Source organism: Rhizopus microsporus, assembly GCF_002708625.1.
Source record: "Rhizopus microsporus ATCC 52813 unplaced genomic scaffold scaffold_2, whole genome shotgun sequence".
In the NCBI taxonomy this organism is placed as follows: Eukaryota; Fungi; Mucoromycota; class Mucoromycetes; order Mucorales; family Rhizopodaceae; genus Rhizopus; species Rhizopus microsporus.
In genome coordinates, this window is record NW_019671917.1 from 213173 (window position 1) to 231271 (window position 18099).

At 36.9% G+C, this 18099-nt stretch overlaps 6 protein-coding genes across 6 annotated transcripts; 2 read left to right on the forward strand and 4 right to left on the reverse strand.

Moving 5' to 3' along the window:
• The first annotated feature begins 3340 nt into the window (after positions 1–3340).
• On the forward strand, positions 3341–5051 carry RHIMIDRAFT_55153 (uncharacterized protein). Its single transcript, XM_023615397.1, has one exon. The coding sequence runs from the start codon at positions 3810–3812 to the stop codon at positions 4995–4997; it is 1188 nt and encodes a 395-aa protein (XP_023469661.1). The 5' UTR covers positions 3341–3809; the 3' UTR covers positions 4998–5051.
• Position 5052: 1 nt separating this feature from the next.
• RHIMIDRAFT_55162 (uncharacterized protein) lies at positions 5053–7266 on the reverse strand. Its single transcript, XM_023615398.1, has one exon. It carries the CDS (start codon positions 7068–7070, stop codon positions 5097–5099), a length of 1974 nt encoding a protein of 657 aa, XP_023469662.1. The 5' UTR covers positions 7071–7266; the 3' UTR covers positions 5053–5096.
• An 892-nt stretch (positions 7267–8158) lies between these two features.
• RHIMIDRAFT_182431 (kinesin-domain-containing protein) lies at positions 8159–9335 on the reverse strand (the record flags this gene model as incomplete). Its single annotated transcript, XM_023605807.1, has 5 exons — positions 8159–8458; positions 8515–8975; positions 9037–9107; positions 9158–9184; positions 9232–9335. Coding segments are annotated over 5 exons (963 nt in total), but the record flags the coding sequence as incomplete, so codon positions are not given.
• Positions 9336–10763: 1428 nt separating this feature from the next.
• RHIMIDRAFT_196912 (uncharacterized protein) lies at positions 10764–11592 on the reverse strand (the record flags this gene model as incomplete). Its single annotated transcript, XM_023606157.1, has 2 exons — positions 10764–11170; positions 11220–11592. The coding sequence occupies 2 exons, from the start codon at positions 11590–11592 to the stop codon at positions 10764–10766; spliced, it is 780 nt and encodes a 259-aa protein (XP_023469664.1).
• Positions 11593–11766: 174 nt separating this feature from the next.
• RHIMIDRAFT_233557 (ARM repeat-containing protein) lies at positions 11767–16041 on the reverse strand (the record flags this gene model as incomplete). Its single annotated transcript, XM_023607986.1, has 15 exons — positions 11767–11854; positions 11910–12004; positions 12054–12144; positions 12201–12281; positions 12332–12540; positions 12600–12726; positions 12786–13061; positions 13191–13288; positions 13346–13876; positions 13936–14089; positions 14138–14463; positions 14525–15340; positions 15402–15574; positions 15626–15824; positions 15886–16041. 15 exons carry the CDS (start codon positions 16039–16041, stop codon positions 11767–11769), a joined length of 3420 nt encoding a protein of 1139 aa, XP_023469665.1.
• A 415-nt stretch (positions 16042–16456) lies between these two features.
• RHIMIDRAFT_246563 (ankyrin) lies at positions 16457–17531 on the forward strand (the record flags this gene model as incomplete). The annotated part of the gene is made up of 6 exons (XM_023610328.1): positions 16457–16537; positions 16587–16640; positions 16692–16802; positions 16855–16962; positions 17005–17110; positions 17161–17531. The coding sequence occupies 6 exons, from the start codon at positions 16457–16459 to the stop codon at positions 17529–17531; spliced, it is 831 nt and encodes a 276-aa protein (XP_023469666.1).
• Between the last annotated feature and the right edge of the window lie 568 nt (positions 17532–18099).

An 18099-nucleotide genomic window follows, 5' to 3' on the forward strand; every position in this document is an offset into this window, starting at 1 on the left:
TCAACCGCTGTCCTTTATTTACTAATCCTTCTTACTCATTCCTTGATAAAAAAAAACAGTAGTTGCTAGTCATTGACTTTTATTTACATATATTACAAGCACAAGAAATACAACAAATGCAATCCCAACTGCAAAAGAAAACAGGTAACTCAAGAACAATTTGAAAGATAGGAAATCGGTCGAAACCAGATGACAATTCACACTGTTTCCCCTGATAATACCAGATTCAAATTTGGTGCTTGTGAAGCCAAATTGTCCTACGAGGAATCGTCTGGAATAAGGTATGCCCACAAGGTCTGGTTGAATCTGCCAAGAATCCTTAAAGGCATGGTGTACAACCTGTGGTTAATGCTAATTTGGGAAGTAGAAAAAACAATACAAGTTGAGAGGGTAGGCTTCGTCTAAAGTGATAAGTATCTCAACGTAAATTTTTATACTAGTGTCTGAGTGTAGCTTGGATTAAGGGGCTTCTCGTCAAGAATTATAGTAGGTGCCATATGCAAGGGAAACTTTGTCCTGAAAAATATGTCCTAAAAATTTTATTATGACGTCCTAAGGAACTTAACTTCAGACCTCTCAGCCAAAATCAAGCTCCTTTGACACCATAACAAAACAAACTTCTGATACTCTATATTTCAATTCATTATAGATCAACAGGTTACAATATATTCAGAGTTTATTTATTCTTTAAAGTATCACCCATCAAAAAAATATAATGACTTTTTATCAGAAAATTTTTAAAAAAAGGGTACTGTATCCATATATCTATATTTTGGTATTTCATAGAATATGGACTTTTATTAAGCATACAATTCGTCTTTTGCAAATAGATGTAGAATACATGGCCTCTCTTTCTTTGTTGATGGGAACACGTCTACGGAGAAAAAGATCGATTTAGTCTTATCCATGTGCAAGCATCTGTAGAATGTACCTCAATGTCTTTACATCCATGCACAAGAGGGAAATATAGGTATAATGTTCAATCTCAGAACATCTCAAAAAAAAAGTATTGCAACTGCCTTATTTCCTTTTGACAATAAAACATAAATCATTGCTAATGTGTGACTTACAGTTGTAATAATGATTTGTATATATAAATTTTTGCCATCGTTACTTCAATTACAAGTAAAAGACCGGTAAGCCAAACGTGTAGCATTGTAACCAGAATAACTCAGACAATAAGGCATGCGTGCATGTGTGTATACGAATCGATAGACGAGCTTGAATCCCCTTTACCATATGGCACGTGCCACAAACGTTTTTACAGAATCAATCGAGCATTGTTCACTTTGATAACCACATGCCACTTTGTCGCTTTCTCCGTACCTTAAAAAAAAAAGAAACATGAGAAGTGTGTCTTTTATTATTGGAAAGCAATAAGGGTAAATCTAATAAAAAAAAGATATTAAAAAGTAGTTTGCGATGCGAGACATTACCAAAAGTGAGCATAAGGTTAACAGAAAAAAAAAAAAGGTGATCTATTTTACATGCATGTTTCAAAAATAGATAGGGCAAAATTAAAAAGGGGAAACGATTTGCCTGACTATGAACTGGAAAGACGGCTTTCTAATAATAAACAAGCAACAGATAAATCTGAAATAATGATCTTGAACAAGATCCATTTTAATTTCCTTTTTCGAAGGTAACCGCAAACAATGCTTTCAATGTAAAAAAAAATCAAGTTACTTTAGGCTTGTCACGGTAGTCTAGCCTGCATACAATTCATCTACCGACAGTCAACTTTCTTCAACAATAACACACGAGCTGGCATCTTGTGCTTTAAAAAAGCATCCAAACATGCTTAAATCCAGACTTGGTATCTCTATTTGGTAAAGATTTTCAGAAAACGTGGCTATAATAGATTTTAATTAAATCGCTTATGCCAAAGAGATCAGCACCTGCCAGTAGTATTACTACTGTGTCTTATCAAGTCCTATAGATAAACAAAGCGGAGTATACGACAAAGATAATCCTTTCATATCTCTATTTCTTCTCCTTTGCGCGCACTTTGTCTGTATGCGTGAGAGGATCAGATAGTCGGAGAGAGAATGGGCATGCATTTTATTATTTTTAGCTGTGCGTTATTTATATCTGTGCAACACCAAGAGATCTTCAATCAGTTCATTGGGTCATGATGTTCCCATAGGATTTTAAGCTTTCAAGTTGAATGTAGAATATTTAATGCCATTGTAGTTGACAAATAATGTCTTACTGCTCGGTTTACGCGTTTTCAAAAGTTGTACTTGAAAAATGTTCGTGAGCTCCGTTCCATTCTTATGTCATGTGCTTTTGTAGAAGAAAAACTGTTGGTTGCTATGTCTTCATTAGTGGCTTACCTAATTAAGCTCAGCGCCTTTTTTCAAGCTTTTCCCATATTTGATCTTGACCATTTAAATCTCAGGGTTTCGTTTCGCTTTTAGGCAATGCTGTGTTACGATTCTTAATTAGTTGTGAATTTTGTGAGAAATATTATAAAATTGCTGTCCTGGAATCACTATGGAGATGCCGTAATGCTGATAAGGGGAAGAGAGGTATTGTCATATTAGGAAACCTGAGTTTTTATTCATAGACCAGTAAAAAAGAGTGGTAATCCATATGAAATTGCCATCAAGATGGTTATGGTGAAAGGCACAAGGAGAAAAAAATTAAGATGAGAAAGGGAATGAGGAAAAAGAATGATTCTTGTGTGGATTAAATCTAGCTGCCCTTGAAGCATTGTCTTGGAAGCAGTTACCTTGGTAATATAGTGAGAAAATCACATCATTTTCATTACTGATAATAGATCGTTAAGAACATCGTTCAAGAATCCAAACATTCGGATTGGGATATCCTTCACTAGATTAAGAAAAAATAATCTAAAGTGGATATAGTGTAACTGTTGGCACCATGAACACTCTTTTATTTTGTTTAATGGATTGCCCTTTACATGGATAATTGCGCATCTCTGTTTTACAGGAGCGAAGCACGAGGTGTACAACGCTGCATGTGCCTCGAAAATTTTAAAGCGGCATTAGACCAAATTGAAGATCTACACAGGTATATGAACGTGAATGAGCTCTACCTTTAAGAATAGTGTTTATGGGACCAAGACGGAAAGATGTTTTGTATCCAAGGGCTTCCTTAAGCACAGAATCAGTTCTGGATGGTCTGTGATCTCTCTTTTAATCGGAGAGCACTGACAAATGAAAGTAGGACGAAATTTACCAGTGGCACGTTTCTTCTTATTCGGCTTTGGCTTTCATTGCATTATTTTGGTCTTTTTAGTGTAATTAAGGTTTGAGTTACTATAAAAAATTTTAGTTCACGATTTTTATGCCTCTCCTCCCTTTCCCTTATCCCCTATTTTAGGTTATCGACCAATCATTTTTATTGTGCCACTTGCTCCTTTATTCTAACTACTTGTATATAAATTATTTCCCTCTCTCTCTCTTTTCTTCATCACCCTTTCTTGTTTATATTTTATATATTTATACATATACATACTAGCATCTATATATCTCTCCATTCTTTATTATGAGCTTCTCTAGAATGATCAAACCTTATCCTCAACAAGAATCATCTTATTCTGTTTATCGACCAGCTTATCATCGAATTCCTTCTACGGGCAGTGTTCACAAAGAATCGTCCCCTGAAATGACATCTCCTATTGTTGTACCTTCCATGTCTAATACACTTGTCTATAATCAACCCACTTATGCTTATTACACTTTTTACAGACAGCAACAACAACAACAACAAGTAGCTGTAAGTATTATAAAAAACGTATGACTTTTTTTATATTTACCAATACTATTTAGTATCAGCCTATTATGCATGTACCTATTCACCACACACTCGAAAATGCTACCATTACTTATGATACCACTATTGAACAACAAAAGGATCTTGTCAAGGACGTCTTTTTTTCACCTGCTATGAATGATCGAGAAATGTCACCTGGCTGTTCAACGTCATCCACTAGTTCTCAAAGTGGTGATGACGATGATGACGAAGAAAGTACTAAATGCAGTCCAAGTGAACTCTTTTCTCTCGACGAACAAGAAAATCTCTTTGATTTTGGTCTCGAACTTGATAAGAAGCCTGGGTTCAGTCTGGACTTGAATCAGTCAAGGAAGTTTGATGGTAACCCTGACCTACTGCCTACACCACCTGCTATCGATTATGCCTTTTCAAACAAGCGACGATGGTCGGATTCGGTGCTTGAACAAAATAACAAAAAGCAAAGGCTACAAGACTTATCAACACCACCAGTTTCTCCTACTTTGAAGCTATTTGATAACAGTAGCTACTTTGATGAATCTGATCATGAAGAATCATCACATAACACCGAATTTCAATCATTTGAACAACAAGAGGATGATACGAGCTCAATCGGTTCTTGGGAAGAGGATTCGGAAGATGATGAATATGAGCTATATGAACGCAAGAAACAAGACAAGAAGAACACTGTACAAGAACAACAAATGCATGATCATCACGACTTACCCTTGGCTGATGCTAGACCCACATCCTACCCTACCATCTATCAGAAACTGACAAAAGCAAATATTGATTGGTGCAGATACTGCGGGACAACAGAAGGTGTCAATTGGAGACCAGGACCATGGGGAAAGAGAACACTATGTAATAAACATGGATGTGACTATAAAGGATACGGATTCGCATGCAAACTACCCAGACTAAACCTGACGGAATTCACAAGAGAGTCAATAGAAGAGCGAGATAGACCTGTGCTGCAACTTTACTGTACAGTCTGTCAGCGAAAAGAATCTTGGGAAGGTAATGTCCTGGTAAGATGTGAAGGCTGTCCAAAGGCATACCACCAAAAATGTTTCAAACAAGAGATATCATCCGAGTTTGTTCAATCGAATGAACCATGGTTTTGTGATGAATCATGTTCAGAAAATAGCAAACGTAAGAGAATCGTTGTCGAGTTACCAAGGAAAAGATTACCCCTGATGTGTGCACCAAGTAAAATTACCAAGCCAACATTTTAATATGTATATATAATCCTATGCCCCCTCTCTTCTCCTATTTCCCCTATATATAAATTGTATAATATGCATTGTTCAAATAAAAGTAAATTTTATTTAGTGTTAAAATCTTCCAGTAGTTACACTTTGAGGTCTATGAACATTCTCTATATCCCAACCTTTCTTCAGTTCTTCGACGCTACTACTACTGTGCCTATTATTCATTTTGGCTTTGGATGATCGTGTAGGTGTTTGTGCTAGTCGATCGAATACTGACTTATTTTTGATGATAGGACTTGGACGTCTTATACTGTCCTCATCATCATTAGACCCTCGTCTTAAATGAATGCTGCGAATAGATGATGTACTGGATTCATGATCAAATATATATTGTTCAATTGCGTCATCGTCTTCTTCTTCTCTAGATAATCTCTTTTGGATCATGTTGTAAAATCTATCTGGTGAAGGCGTAATGGAATCTCTCTTTTTAAGTAGAATGTTATGAGGTGATGCAATGGGTGAATTCGGTAAACTGAGTATTTGGCGTTTTCTCATCAAGTTGAGTAAGTCTTCATCTGTATTAATATTATCGGCATTATTATGACTGTGATTATTATTATGGTTATTATTATGATTATTATTAGTAGTAGTATTCGTAGTAGTAGTGTTGGTGGTATCTTTTAAGGTATTAATAGTGCGCTTTAGCTCTATGATGGTTTCTTCCATGCTCTTTAAAGTATTATGATTTTCATATTCATTCATTTTCAATTCCATAACATCATCTACTAAGCCTTCAATAATGCTTTGATATTCATCTTGCTCAAATGATTTGATCAGCTTGCATGTCATTTCATAGGCAATCTCTGGTGCTGTATTCATCGGTAAACTGTATTGCTCTTCAAACATATCAATATCGACCCACTCTTCTTCTACTTGCTTTATTTCTGGTACAATCTCATCGACAAATGTGACATGCTTTCCTGTCTTTCGATGATCCATTAGCGCAGCAGGCATTTGCTGCTGCAAGCTATCTTCAACAGCTGCTTCTTTTTGTAAGCAGCGAACTCTAGAGGTGAGATAGCTTATTTCAGCAGAGATGTCCTCAATACGTTCATCCATTAATTCAATAGCAATCATGTCCATAGGCTGCCCTGTGTTTTCCTCATGGTCTCGTTCTACTTCGTATACATGTTCTCTTTCTTCCTCTAGCTCTAGCTTTTCTTTGACTAGTTGTTCTCTTCGTAACAGTAATTGTTCCATTTCAAAAATGGCCTGCTTTCCTTGAATATACTGCGCAAGTGCTCTGTCTAACAACTGTTTCTTACGACTGATACGGATGGTCAAAGGAATAGGGTTTTTCTTCTTCTTCTTGGGGAACCCATGTCCTCCACCACGGGCAATGACTGCAAAGTGACCACCGAGGATAGGTGCTAGCTTCGCCAACATCTTCTCGTCAAGGATGCCTCCCTCGCGAACAGCTTTCTTCATAACAGCAATTGTCTGTTTCAATTGGCTAGTACTCATCATGATTTCCTCATTGCGTTTTCTGAGAACATTCTTTTGTTCTTCATGTTCTCGTTCCAGCCGCTTCTTTGCTTGGCTGTACTGTGCTTGCTGACGTTGAAGTTGCTGGATTTTGCGCTCTTGTCTAGAAAATTGTTCTCGAACACGCTCAGCCTCTGCCCTCATGCGCTGGGCCAGTCGTTTCTTCTCTGCTTCTAGACGTTGAATGTTCAGTTTGAGTGTCTTTAAAGCGGATTCATTCTGATTACGAGCGGATTGCACGCTAGTTGTCGCACTCGTATATTTGCGTGTCAAATCTTGAATCTTGGCCTGCAACTGCTTTATTTTGGATTCATATTCTTGGCGAATTTCAGGTTCAACTTGCTGCTTGATATCTGCTTTGATGGCCATGTTGGATTTTGTACGCATCAAGGCCATATCCTTTTCCTTTTGCATTTCGACCAATTGTGTCTGAAGGACATTGATTTTTTCGTCAAATTTTTTGCGCATAAATGCAAATTCGGTCTCTGATTTTTCAAGATGAGAGACAAGTTCTTCTTTGACCTTGATATCTGATTGAATTTGATGGAGCATTTTTGAGAGCTTTTCAGTGTATTTTGAAGGAGCAACGTATGGCTGTTGAGAGATACGGCTCTGAACAGTGTTTTCATCACTTGATTGAGATTGCCTTGAATCCCTGAATTCTTCATTTTTCCAAACGGGTACCTCCTAAAAAATATTTAATGCTTGTGTAAAAAGAGAGATAGAGAGAAAGGGGATACTCACAAGGGTCTCAATATTACGAATGTAATCATCAAGGCTAGAAAGAAATAACTCATTCTCTTGACGCTGCTGCTGCAAGTCTCTTTCTTCTGCCTCAAAGACCTGAAATAGAATATTAATGTGGTTCTATTGAACCATAAAAAATAGCTTTCTTACTTTTAGTTCTTCTTCATAAGAAGATTCTTCTAGGGGCTATATTGTGTTTAAAGGAATGCTTTTGTGGTAAATGTAAAACTAACCTTAACCAACTCCAAGACTTCAAGGCTTTTTCGAATGTCTGCTCGAACTTTGGCAATGCTCTCCTTAACTTCTTCTTGTCGGACATCTTGTTCCTGAAAATCATTGACGATCCCCTCATCTTCGTCGTCCTCCTTTCGCTTCTTGGTTTTTTTATGTTTTTTTCGTAAAGTTGCACTAGTACTAATGACAGTTCTTCTCATTTTAATTCGGGCTGCATGACGTTTACTAGAGCTACTGCTGACGCTTGGCTTTTTGCTTGGCTGTGAAAACTTTTGAATGACAGCACGTTCTTGCTCCATGGCTTTCACTTTGGCTTGTGAATCCAGGAGTTGATTTCGAAGGTCCTGAATGGTCTGTTGATACTTTTCAATAAGGGGATGTGTCTTTACGGCCCGGGTGGTGCCGATGTTTTCCAAGAGAGAGCCTTCATCTTGGTCATTTTGCATGAATTCGCCCATTTCGCGCTCTATTAAGAGCGTATCTCGTTCGCTTGTAAGCTGGATAATCTGTGCAGACATCTGCTGGATTCTTTCCTGAAGCTCTTGTGTGTCACATGACGACTGTTGTTGCGGCTGTGTCGTACGCAATTCGGCAATCTCGAGCCGAAGCTTGGACACGAGCGCTTTGAGTTGGTTGACTTCAACGGAAGATCCGGTGAACTCTTGATTGATGCTTACCCGGTTCTTGATGTTGCGAGCACGGTTCGCATATTTGAGCGTGCTGAGAGTCTCTTGAAAATTGGTATCTGCTGGTGATACACAGGCCAACATGAGCGTTTGACTGTTACCGCCCAAAGAATCTTGTAGGAGACGAGTGAGTTTGCTGTCTCGATAGGGTATATGAGTCGCTTTGCGAGCCTCATCACCAAGAGCAGAAATGACATTGCCTAGTGCCAATAATCCAGAGTTGATAGCAATACCTTCTCTGGCTCGGTCACCTTGAGCATGTGTTCTTTTTAACTAAAGACAAGCATGAGTACAAGTTTCCTAAAAAAAAAGTGATACTACTACTTTACACGTTCGGAACCGGCCAAGTCAACGAAATGAAATTTACTTGATAATGACTTGATCATTTTTTTTCCATCCTCTTCCAATGGTTTTTGCTGTTTTAACAAGACTGAGAATATGGCGTGAGATCGAGACGAGACTGAATTCATTTCGGTAGAACCGGTTGTACGATTAAGTGAACCTTGAGCGAGATGGTTCAATACGTCTTGTGGGCTGTAACAAATTTCTTCCTTGACACCTGTCCAATATATATGACCTGTTATGTCTTCTCTAATGGACACTTCTGTCACTTGTGGTAATTGTTGCTGTGATCTGCGCTTTGTTTGCTGTGTATTGTTTAATAAATCAATAAAGTCCTCATTATAAAGTTCAAGAAAGGACACATATATTTCATATTTATATTCCGGATCCTGTGCTTCACGGTTCTTTAAAATATCAAATAATTCAACGATGCAACGAGGCACAATGCCTTTGAGTTTCACCAATTTCATTTTTTAGTAAAGTGTTTTCTTTCTTTCTTGTAATAATACCTTCATTTCCGTGACTTGATGTGTTTTCTAAACTTGTACCCATGCTGTATGTTTTACCGGATCCTGTTTGTCTGTTATAGTCAAATTAATATGTATCACATATATCAAATCATTCTATTACCCATAGGCTAATATGGTAGCATTAAATCTATAAAGAAATAAGAAAGAAAGAAAATATACATTTTAAAAGATTACCCGTCAATGAATTTATGTAATAATGGAGATGCAGCTTGTTGATATACTTGTGATTGATCTGTCTTTGTATTAAATACATAATCATATGTAAACGACTTGTCTGCTCCTATCAATATCTGTGGTGTATCTGGTATACATGTTATGCATTCTGTGCAATTATTCACTATTTCTTTTTCAGTCAAAGGTCGAACTCTCAATCCAACCCTATATTGATTATGGGTTATTACTAGATTATATATAGCAATGTCTTGTTATACCTCACAGCTGTTGAAGTCATAGTTATTAGTATTAGTATATATGTACAGTCTAATAGAAAGAAAAAAAAAGAAAAAGAGAAAGAAAGAAAGAAAAAGAGGGGCACAAAAAATTTGAATAAAAATGATGCAGCCCTTTTTTTTAACAAAAAGACAGAGAGAATCGGTGATAGTTCCGAATGGAGTCAGTCATGTTATTAGATGCAAACAAACCATTTTGTTTATATTTCATATGCTTTCCTTTATTCTCTTTCTTATTCTTCACATCATTCCATTTCTCTCTCTCTCTTTCTCTCTTTCTCTTTTTATTTTTTACTCCTTTTTCTGAGAAGCAGTCAGTACTTGGCGGACATCAAAAGCGAGTTTAATCTGTAGCCATCTATCCTCTTGTAGATATAGCTTTATTCAATAAAGCTAACGTTACGTTCACTCAGACTTTTCATTTTACTATCAAGTCCCCCCCCCTCAAGTATATTTCATCTGAGGAGACAAGGCATCGCTAAACTTCAAACTTGGTATGACCTGCCCTTCTCCCTCCCTCCCTTCACTTTGACACAGCATTTGGTTATTGCTTATTATTTCCTTATATCATCAAAGAAGTCAAACGAATATACTCACTATCCTTTTGGGTGTAAAAGTTGACAAAATGTGCTGTAGAGTACATTATTTATGTTACACGATTCTGTGCACAGTCTGCGTCATACGTGGCTCTTCCATCAACTGTCTCGGGCAATATTCTGATTGGACTACATGTTGATGGCTGATCTATATCCAGCCCATAGTTTCCTTTTTTTGGGGGGTTATTTTATGACCCATTCTTGTCGTTTTTTTTAAAAAAAACACAGATAGGAATAAAAACAAGGGATTCTCGCTGCAGGTTGCAGGTACCTGGTAAAAGCGTAGATCAGGGGGAAGATGGGGGCTACATTTGACAAGTCCAATCTTTTACAACTTAAATTCCTGTTATGCAAACAGGATACCATAAAATATTTATAAAAATATAGTTGACTATCCCATGTACCTGGTTTTGTCTGTGCTGTATAATTGGCTCATCCCCCTGATACTCTGTTTAGATTGCTAATAGCACAAAAGTGTCATAAGATCTAAGCTTATGCTTTTATATATCGTATAGGGTACACAACATCTCATTGGGCTGCATTAATTGTTTAGGGGCTACGACATCCCCTCCAAACAGTTTCAAAGAAAAGAAAAAAGTTACAAGAGCCTGGTGCTATTTATTCTATGTACAGTCGTTAAAAAGGCAGTCCAGATGATCTATTATGGTTCATCGTCGCTATCCTCTTCATCTCTTTTTCTTTTTCCAGTCAAACTTCTTTCAATATCTTTTTTCATCATCTCTTTTCTGACAAATATAAATGTCTTTGGAGCTGAAGATAAAATCTCTAGGTTTCCACCTTTACTGACACCTTCTTTATATCCTAATGTACGTCTATGCTCGTATCCAGGAAAGTCATCAGGATGAAATGGTCTAGTCCCTTTAGTAGCCAACACTCCTAGTGACCTAGCCAAACCTTTGACAGACCACAAGTCATAGGGCTTGCATGTCTTTAACGTAATATGGATCTCTCCTTCTTTTTCTAACAGTGGTTCGGCAGCTTGAAAGAAGGCAGTCAACAGCTTTTGGTTCGCAATGACATTTCTATCCTGGTCCTTAATACCAGCACCTATGAAAAGATCAATAACCTATTGGAACAAAAAGATGTCTTATTTTACCTGCATGAGGAAAATTAAATATAATCTTTGTATATTTGTTCTTTCTTATCTCTTTAGAAAAATGAGTCGCATCAATGTTAAACATAACTGTGGCTCCAAGTTCACGTATGAGTTCAATGTTTTCTTTTGCTTCTTGATATTTCTCATACAAGACTTCCTCACTATCATAACAGGTAGCAATCATGTTCTCAGCACCTTCCATCAGGTAATTCTCTGCTAATGATTTAGCAAACGAAAAATTTCCTTCACCCACAAGTAGTAGTTTATCTTTTGAACAGTATTCTGGTCGTGGCCGCGTGATTGTATTCTTTGTTTGCTTCTTTCTAGTCTTTTCGGCATTTAATTGTGCCTGTGCTTTCTTTTCTGCTATCATCCGTTTCTCTGCTTTAGAAAGAACTCGATGGAGTGCATGTGCAAGCTTCTTCTTTTTTGGTTTGGCCATGATTAAAAAGAAAGAGGTGTACACAAGCCACTTTATTAAATATTTTTTTGCATAAAATCAAAAAGGAGAGATGACAACAAATAAACTGTTTATTGCTATGCTTGTTTATTTTTTAACCAGAACAGGCTTTGGGATATCCAATAAGGTATAGAGTTTGTCTCTTTCCGTCTTGATGATATCTAATGGTTGTGCCCTATTTGTTCAAAAGTCAACCCGTGTTTCAATAATGAAAAATGATGATAACTTACCAATCTGTGCCAGTAATGATATCCATAGCTTCAGTATAATCTTCTTCTGCTACTGAAAGAAGAGTGTATAGTTGATCAGATGCTTCAATACGAACCTAAAAGAGAGCTAAATGTCTGTTTATAATAATTTTTATTTATATTTACCCTAGGAAACGAGTGAACCAAATAAGCAAGTAGCTGCTGCAAAGCTTTCACTCTGATACCAACTATATCCAATGATGCCAAACCGGTATAACTATGTTTATAATTAGCCATTCAATGCACACAGGCACTGTTGTTCTTTTGTCTTACACTTTAATCGAGGATAGAATCTTTCTAATGTTTTTACTTTTAAAAGTCTCCTTCTTGGTTTGTAAAAATAACTTCAGGTGTCTAAAAAGAGCGGGTTAGATTGCATACATATAAGCTGTTTAGATATTTACAGTTTTTCATCTGCAACATTCAATAATGTTCCAGATTCATACAACAGACCAAGGACATCTAGCAGAGGCAAAGTAACACGCTCTTGTCGCAAGTATTTTATAAATATATCAACAAGTGTTTCGAATAATGATGTTAATGAACAATCCACTGATCCTTCAATAGGCAAACTGTCCATGTATTCTATCAAGCAAGTGCTGGAGTGTCGTACCTATACCCACAGTATAAAAAATCAATGTCGAAGTGAGCCCCCTTGTTCTTTATTCTTACCAAAGACTCAGTTAAGCCACCTGCGCTTGTTATGAGACCAGTAAGCAATTCAAACCTATATTCCGAGATACTTAACAATTGGACCATTGTTGGGTATATATCTGACGGTGCTGACCAATTAAGGCCACTATATGTTTAAATATTGAGCATAAATCACTACCATGTTTCCATTATTTCTTTCATTACCTGTAAATGTATTTTTTTAGGCTTTCTTTAGAAGATATGTTCATATCTTCATCAGAGATTAGGTCATACAAGGCTTGTCCGGCACATGCCCTTACTTTATCAATACGCTCTACACTTTGTTTCAATAGAGCAGCCACAAAACGGGTTGTTGTTTGCATGTCCAAATATGATGATTCACCTTTGGTATCTAATTTAGAAATGCATGGCATCAAAAACCTAAGCAGATTCATCGTCGCAACGCGAACCCAAGAGCCTACATCACCTCGCTGATCCGTGCTATAGTCTGTTAAGCATGTTTCAAGGCTCAATAATATATATTGAAAGTCCTTATATGAAATGGCTATACAATGAGGTTTATATACACCCTTTGACCACATTTGTTTTGGTTTGTTTTTTCATTTAAACTTGCCTTGCTTCAAATGATCATTAAGCGAACGTAAGATTTGCGTCAGTCCCAGGATAGCATTTCGTTTAGCTTCTGCATCATTTGCCTGATGGTCTTGCTGATGTTTAAAGTATATTCAGTATTTAGAAAACTATAAACCACTGGCTACTGTTACCTGTACTTGTGATGCTTTGCATAGCTGCATCAAAACATCATGAAGCCATTCATGATATTGCTCATAGTCTAAAGTACCAAGAGCAAGTGTGAACCCTCGTCTTGCATAATACATTGGGTTTGTCATTTCAATCTTTATCAGCGCCTCTTCAATTTCTTGTCCTTGAATACCAAAAGCCTTTGCAACAGCTCCAAATGCAACAACTGCAAATTCTTGAACGTTTTCCTCTTTTCGCTCTAGCGAGCTCCATATGATCTTCTTGACGTCTGGAAGATAGTTATCAAATGCTATACCAGTAGCAGAAAGACAGCTAATCAAATGACATGCGGCTTCTCGTATATGTTCAGAGCCAAATGTTGTAAGTGAGCGAAAAGGCAGGTTAGATAGAATAGGAACGAGCAAAGGAGCTTGTTGATGAAATAGTTTTTGAACTTTAGGGTCATTCGTCTGCCATAGTGATAATGAAATCTCGGCAATCGCTAATAAGGCGCCATGTGATATTTGCATATCTGTACTTGTGCAGGAGGGTATCTACAAAGAAAGTATGGGTGAACCTTTTTTTCTTTTTCTTTTTTAAGTTGGCATCATACTAAAGATTGGAGACATGAGTTCATAAAGTAGATTGGATCTAGTGGGGCAAGGTTATACAAGGCTTTCGAAGCGAGAACTCTCATCGCTTTATCCCAATGCTTAGATGTAATGTTGATAAGATGGTCGATCAAGTGATATCTATATTCCTCAAATCTAGGTCATCTTAGTGTATAGTTATTTAAGGAAGGTATTATTCATTACTTGGCAATCTCTGCAGCAATATTCAAGAATGCATTATTTCTGTTTCCTACTGAGAAATAGTCTGCTACTTGTATAATATCGATACCATGTGGAAATATGCCCTGTCTTCCGACATTCTCTTGGAAGGCAGCACTGCTTGCACGACGTACGTTGATTTCTCGATCAAAGACTGAGACAACAACCAGGTTTTGGGCAATTTCCTGAACAAAGGGTTTGATAATTTCAGGAGCGTATGCTCTGGCAAATGCCCAAAAGACATAACAGCATGCATCTCGCACATGTGCACCTATTGAATGAGACCCCTTTTTGATATCGAATTTTAGGCCCTACATGTATAGTTAGAAATATACATATATCAGACTTTATATTGACACTTGCCTTGTTGACCCATGGGATCACTTCCTTTAATCGTTTTGGTAAAAGTAATCCACGTCTTGCAAGTTCTGCAACCGCAAGAGACACACCGTGCCATGTGCTGTCAGAAACTGCAGATAAGTCTAAAGTGTTTGTGCTTTTTTTTATAAATGTGTTTTCTTTAAATAGCTCTAGCAGAGAGCTTATCACATCCTCCGCTAATTCCCGAGGAAGTCTTTGTGTAATTCGTCCAATGCCCTTGGCTGCAGACCATCTTACAATGGTGTCCTTGTCTCTTAATCCGTTCAGTAGAATCTCTATGATTATCTCGAGGTTCTCTGAGACTTCTTCTTCGCCATCATCATCCTCTTTGTGTTTTATTTGCTGATTTGCAACAACTGTTGAGGTTAAACCTTCCAAATTATGCTTTAGTGAGCGATTTCCTCTTTGATATCTCCATGCTGCCACTTTTGGCCTTAGATAAGCAAGACCAACACGCTGAGTTAGCTTGGTTCTCAGTTTTCTGATAAGTGAATTATTGGCATATGTGTCAAATATTGGCATTGTTAATAATGGCATAACATGTTCGTCAAGAGTAGGTAAAAGGGTTTGACGAGGTGAGAGTTGATAGACAATGCACAGGCTTTGAAGTATACCTGCCACCTCAAACACGTCGGTTGTGTTGGTCAGTTTATCCTTTGCCCATTCAATGAAAGGAATAAGATGGTCATCACACAAATCTTGCCGTGATAATAAACGAGCAATAAGAAAGCTAGCGCCGTCTCTTTCCTTTCCTGTAGATTTAATATATCTTTTGCATAAATCTAGCATTTTGATGACCAGCGAGTCCTGCGATAAAAAAGAAAAAGTAAGAGACAACCTCTTTGTTCGTGTTTCTTTATCTTCTTACTTGTGATTGGCTGGCACTGTCTATTCTCTTCAAATCGAAAGGTATCATACAAATAAGTGATAACCATATAAAGCAGATGTATCTCAACTCCCAAGAGCTACCAGTGATGTCTTGTTTGCATAAAAATTCAAAAACTGGCTCCAAATCAGTTACTTCATGTGGCATAAATTTGACTTGTATAAAAGTTAGAATATATGACATATAACAGTTATTATTCTTATTACCAATAGTTTTATATCCTCTTGTTTTTGTGAGGAGATACAAAAAGCGAAATAAGCGAATGGTATCTTCAGGCACACCTTTATTGGCTCCATTTTCCTGCAGCCAGCTGTCAATATTTTCTCGTAATGTCTGCATGACAGGTTGAATAAAAGATTCCAAAAAAGGATCTAATAAATGAGGTTGTTCTTGGTATAAATCTAACTATAGTAAAAAAACAAAAATATTAATTCTCTATAAGTAAAAAAGAGTAGAATAACTTTACGACATCACCGAGACGAACAAGTGCTTTTGAACAATCCTGAGTGCTTGCTTTATTTTGAATGATAATCTCGAGATTTGCCATGAAATCCTCTTTATCTTCAAAATGGGACTTTTGATATATACATTTCTCTTCTTCATTAAACACCTCTTCGTTCATTTCACTCTCTTTTTATTTTGACAGGAGAAGAAGAATAGGGGGGTAGAAAAACGTGTTTGGGTGAAATAAGCACTATTTAACTCCGGCATATGCCTTTTTACCTATTTTGCTTTAATAAATATGAATGTTCAAGACAGAGTAGGCTCACTTCATTCATTCTTTGATCTTCAGAGGGCTGCAGTTATTAGAGACACAGCAGCTGTTAGACTAAGGAAGGCAGCACAAGGTTTGGATTGTTGGTATTGTATATAGATTGCTTATATATATTATAGAGGGTAATCTTGCAGCCGTGAAACGACTTGTCAAGAAAGTGGTAAACATACAAAATCCTGACCCGGAGAACGGATAGTACATAGAGAGAATTTGTTAACTAATAAAACTCTTACTCATCTATCCTGTCTCTAGCACAACCTTGATGTATGCTGCAAAATGTGGACATGTAAATGTAGTAGAGTATTTATTAGAAATTGGACATGAAGAAGAAGTCATTTCAGTTGTAAATAGCAGTAAACAAGAATAAATATCAAAAGATAACATAAAATTAGGATAATGAAGGAATCACAGTGCTGATGATTGCGGCCATGTATAATCACAATGAGGTACATTTCATTGTTTTTGATATTTATTTACTCTAATTCATTCGACTGTAGATCTTCTTTTTATATGTCAACAAATATAAAGAATGTATTCATGCTATAAGTAAAAACGGATGGACAGCGCTTTTATATGCAGCTCAAAATGGAAATACAACCATTGTCGGCGTATGCATCTGCATAAAAAAAATTAATTTGAATATAACTTATTCCCTTTTAGTTTCTATTATCCGTTCCTGTTGATCTTGATCATACTGATAATGAAGGAAACTCTGCTCTACATTATGCTGCAGCATGGGGTCATGTCAATGTGATGGATCTCTTGGTGGTAAGGAAGATAACGGAAACATGAACTTTATTAAGCGTTTAGAAAAAAAAGTCGGAAGGATGTAACATTGATTTAAGAAACAACGACGGTGCGACTGCCTATGACTATGCTTACAGTAAAGCTATACAAGATCATCTTAGAGGTTGTGGTATAAACATGTGTAAAACACCAAGGCTAAATATATTGTTATTGTTGTAGAAATATCCCAGGCTCATTTCAATGATGATTCTTCATTATCCATAGCATCATCGCAGAGACAGCAAAGCTTTACGAACGCTCCATATTCTTCATCTTATTCTAGTGGGACTCACTTTGGCGTAAGCTCAACGTCAATCTCACGCGGACCATCTTGTCCTGGTCATGAATCCCCTGTTCCTCGCGCTTCTACATCTTCCTCTTCGCTCATGAATCAACCAATGACAGGAGCTCAGTTAATGTCTTCCAGCCCACGAGGTCCACACTACTTTCAACAACAACAAAACAGTGGAAGCCCGACTTCTTTTTCAGAAATCGAGCGACGAAGAGCAAGCAGTTTTGGGGATGTGAGGCAATCAAAAGCATACCGATAAGTGTATACCAATTGTAGTATTAATTATTTCAATGAATAAAGGATATTCCTCCTTTTATGTGTAAATACTTTAAACATGAACAACTATTCTTTCTTTCTTTGAAGAAACTGTCTCCTTCTTCTATTAATATCTTTCATCGTTATATCATCGCTAATACTTGGAGATGAAAAGATGACCTAAATGTATGTATTATTAGCATTATATGGCTGACTCCTTTCAGTGTACCTCTATAAAATGTCGACCATCAATTAACTCCTTCGGTGCATTTTGAAGTATTTGAAAAGCATCTACTGAATCCTCTGCTTCCCATATACTCTCCTCGTTCATCTTGATGATTGTTAATGCAGCTTGATAGAGAACCTTAAAGCCACCGCCCCTAAGTATTTACTAGTAAATAATCATACATATGATCCATGTCATCTACTTACACAAAAAAGCAATCCCATACGCAAAGAACTGTCTCAATAGGCAAAATGTTGATAAACAATGTCATAAACCAGTGATTTGTAACAAGCGTAATTGGAGGCAAATTATTTTCTTGTTCACATTCCCAAAAACATTTTCTACT

Excerpts from the sequence above, each read along its gene's own strand:
- RHIMIDRAFT_55153 (XM_023615397.1), top strand. The coding sequence starts at position 3,810 with ATGCATGTACCTATTCACCACACACTCGAAAATGCTACCATTACTTAT.
- RHIMIDRAFT_55162 (XM_023615398.1), bottom strand. The coding sequence starts at position 7,070 with ATGCTCCATCAAATTCAATCAGATATCAAGGTCAAAGAAGAACTTGTC.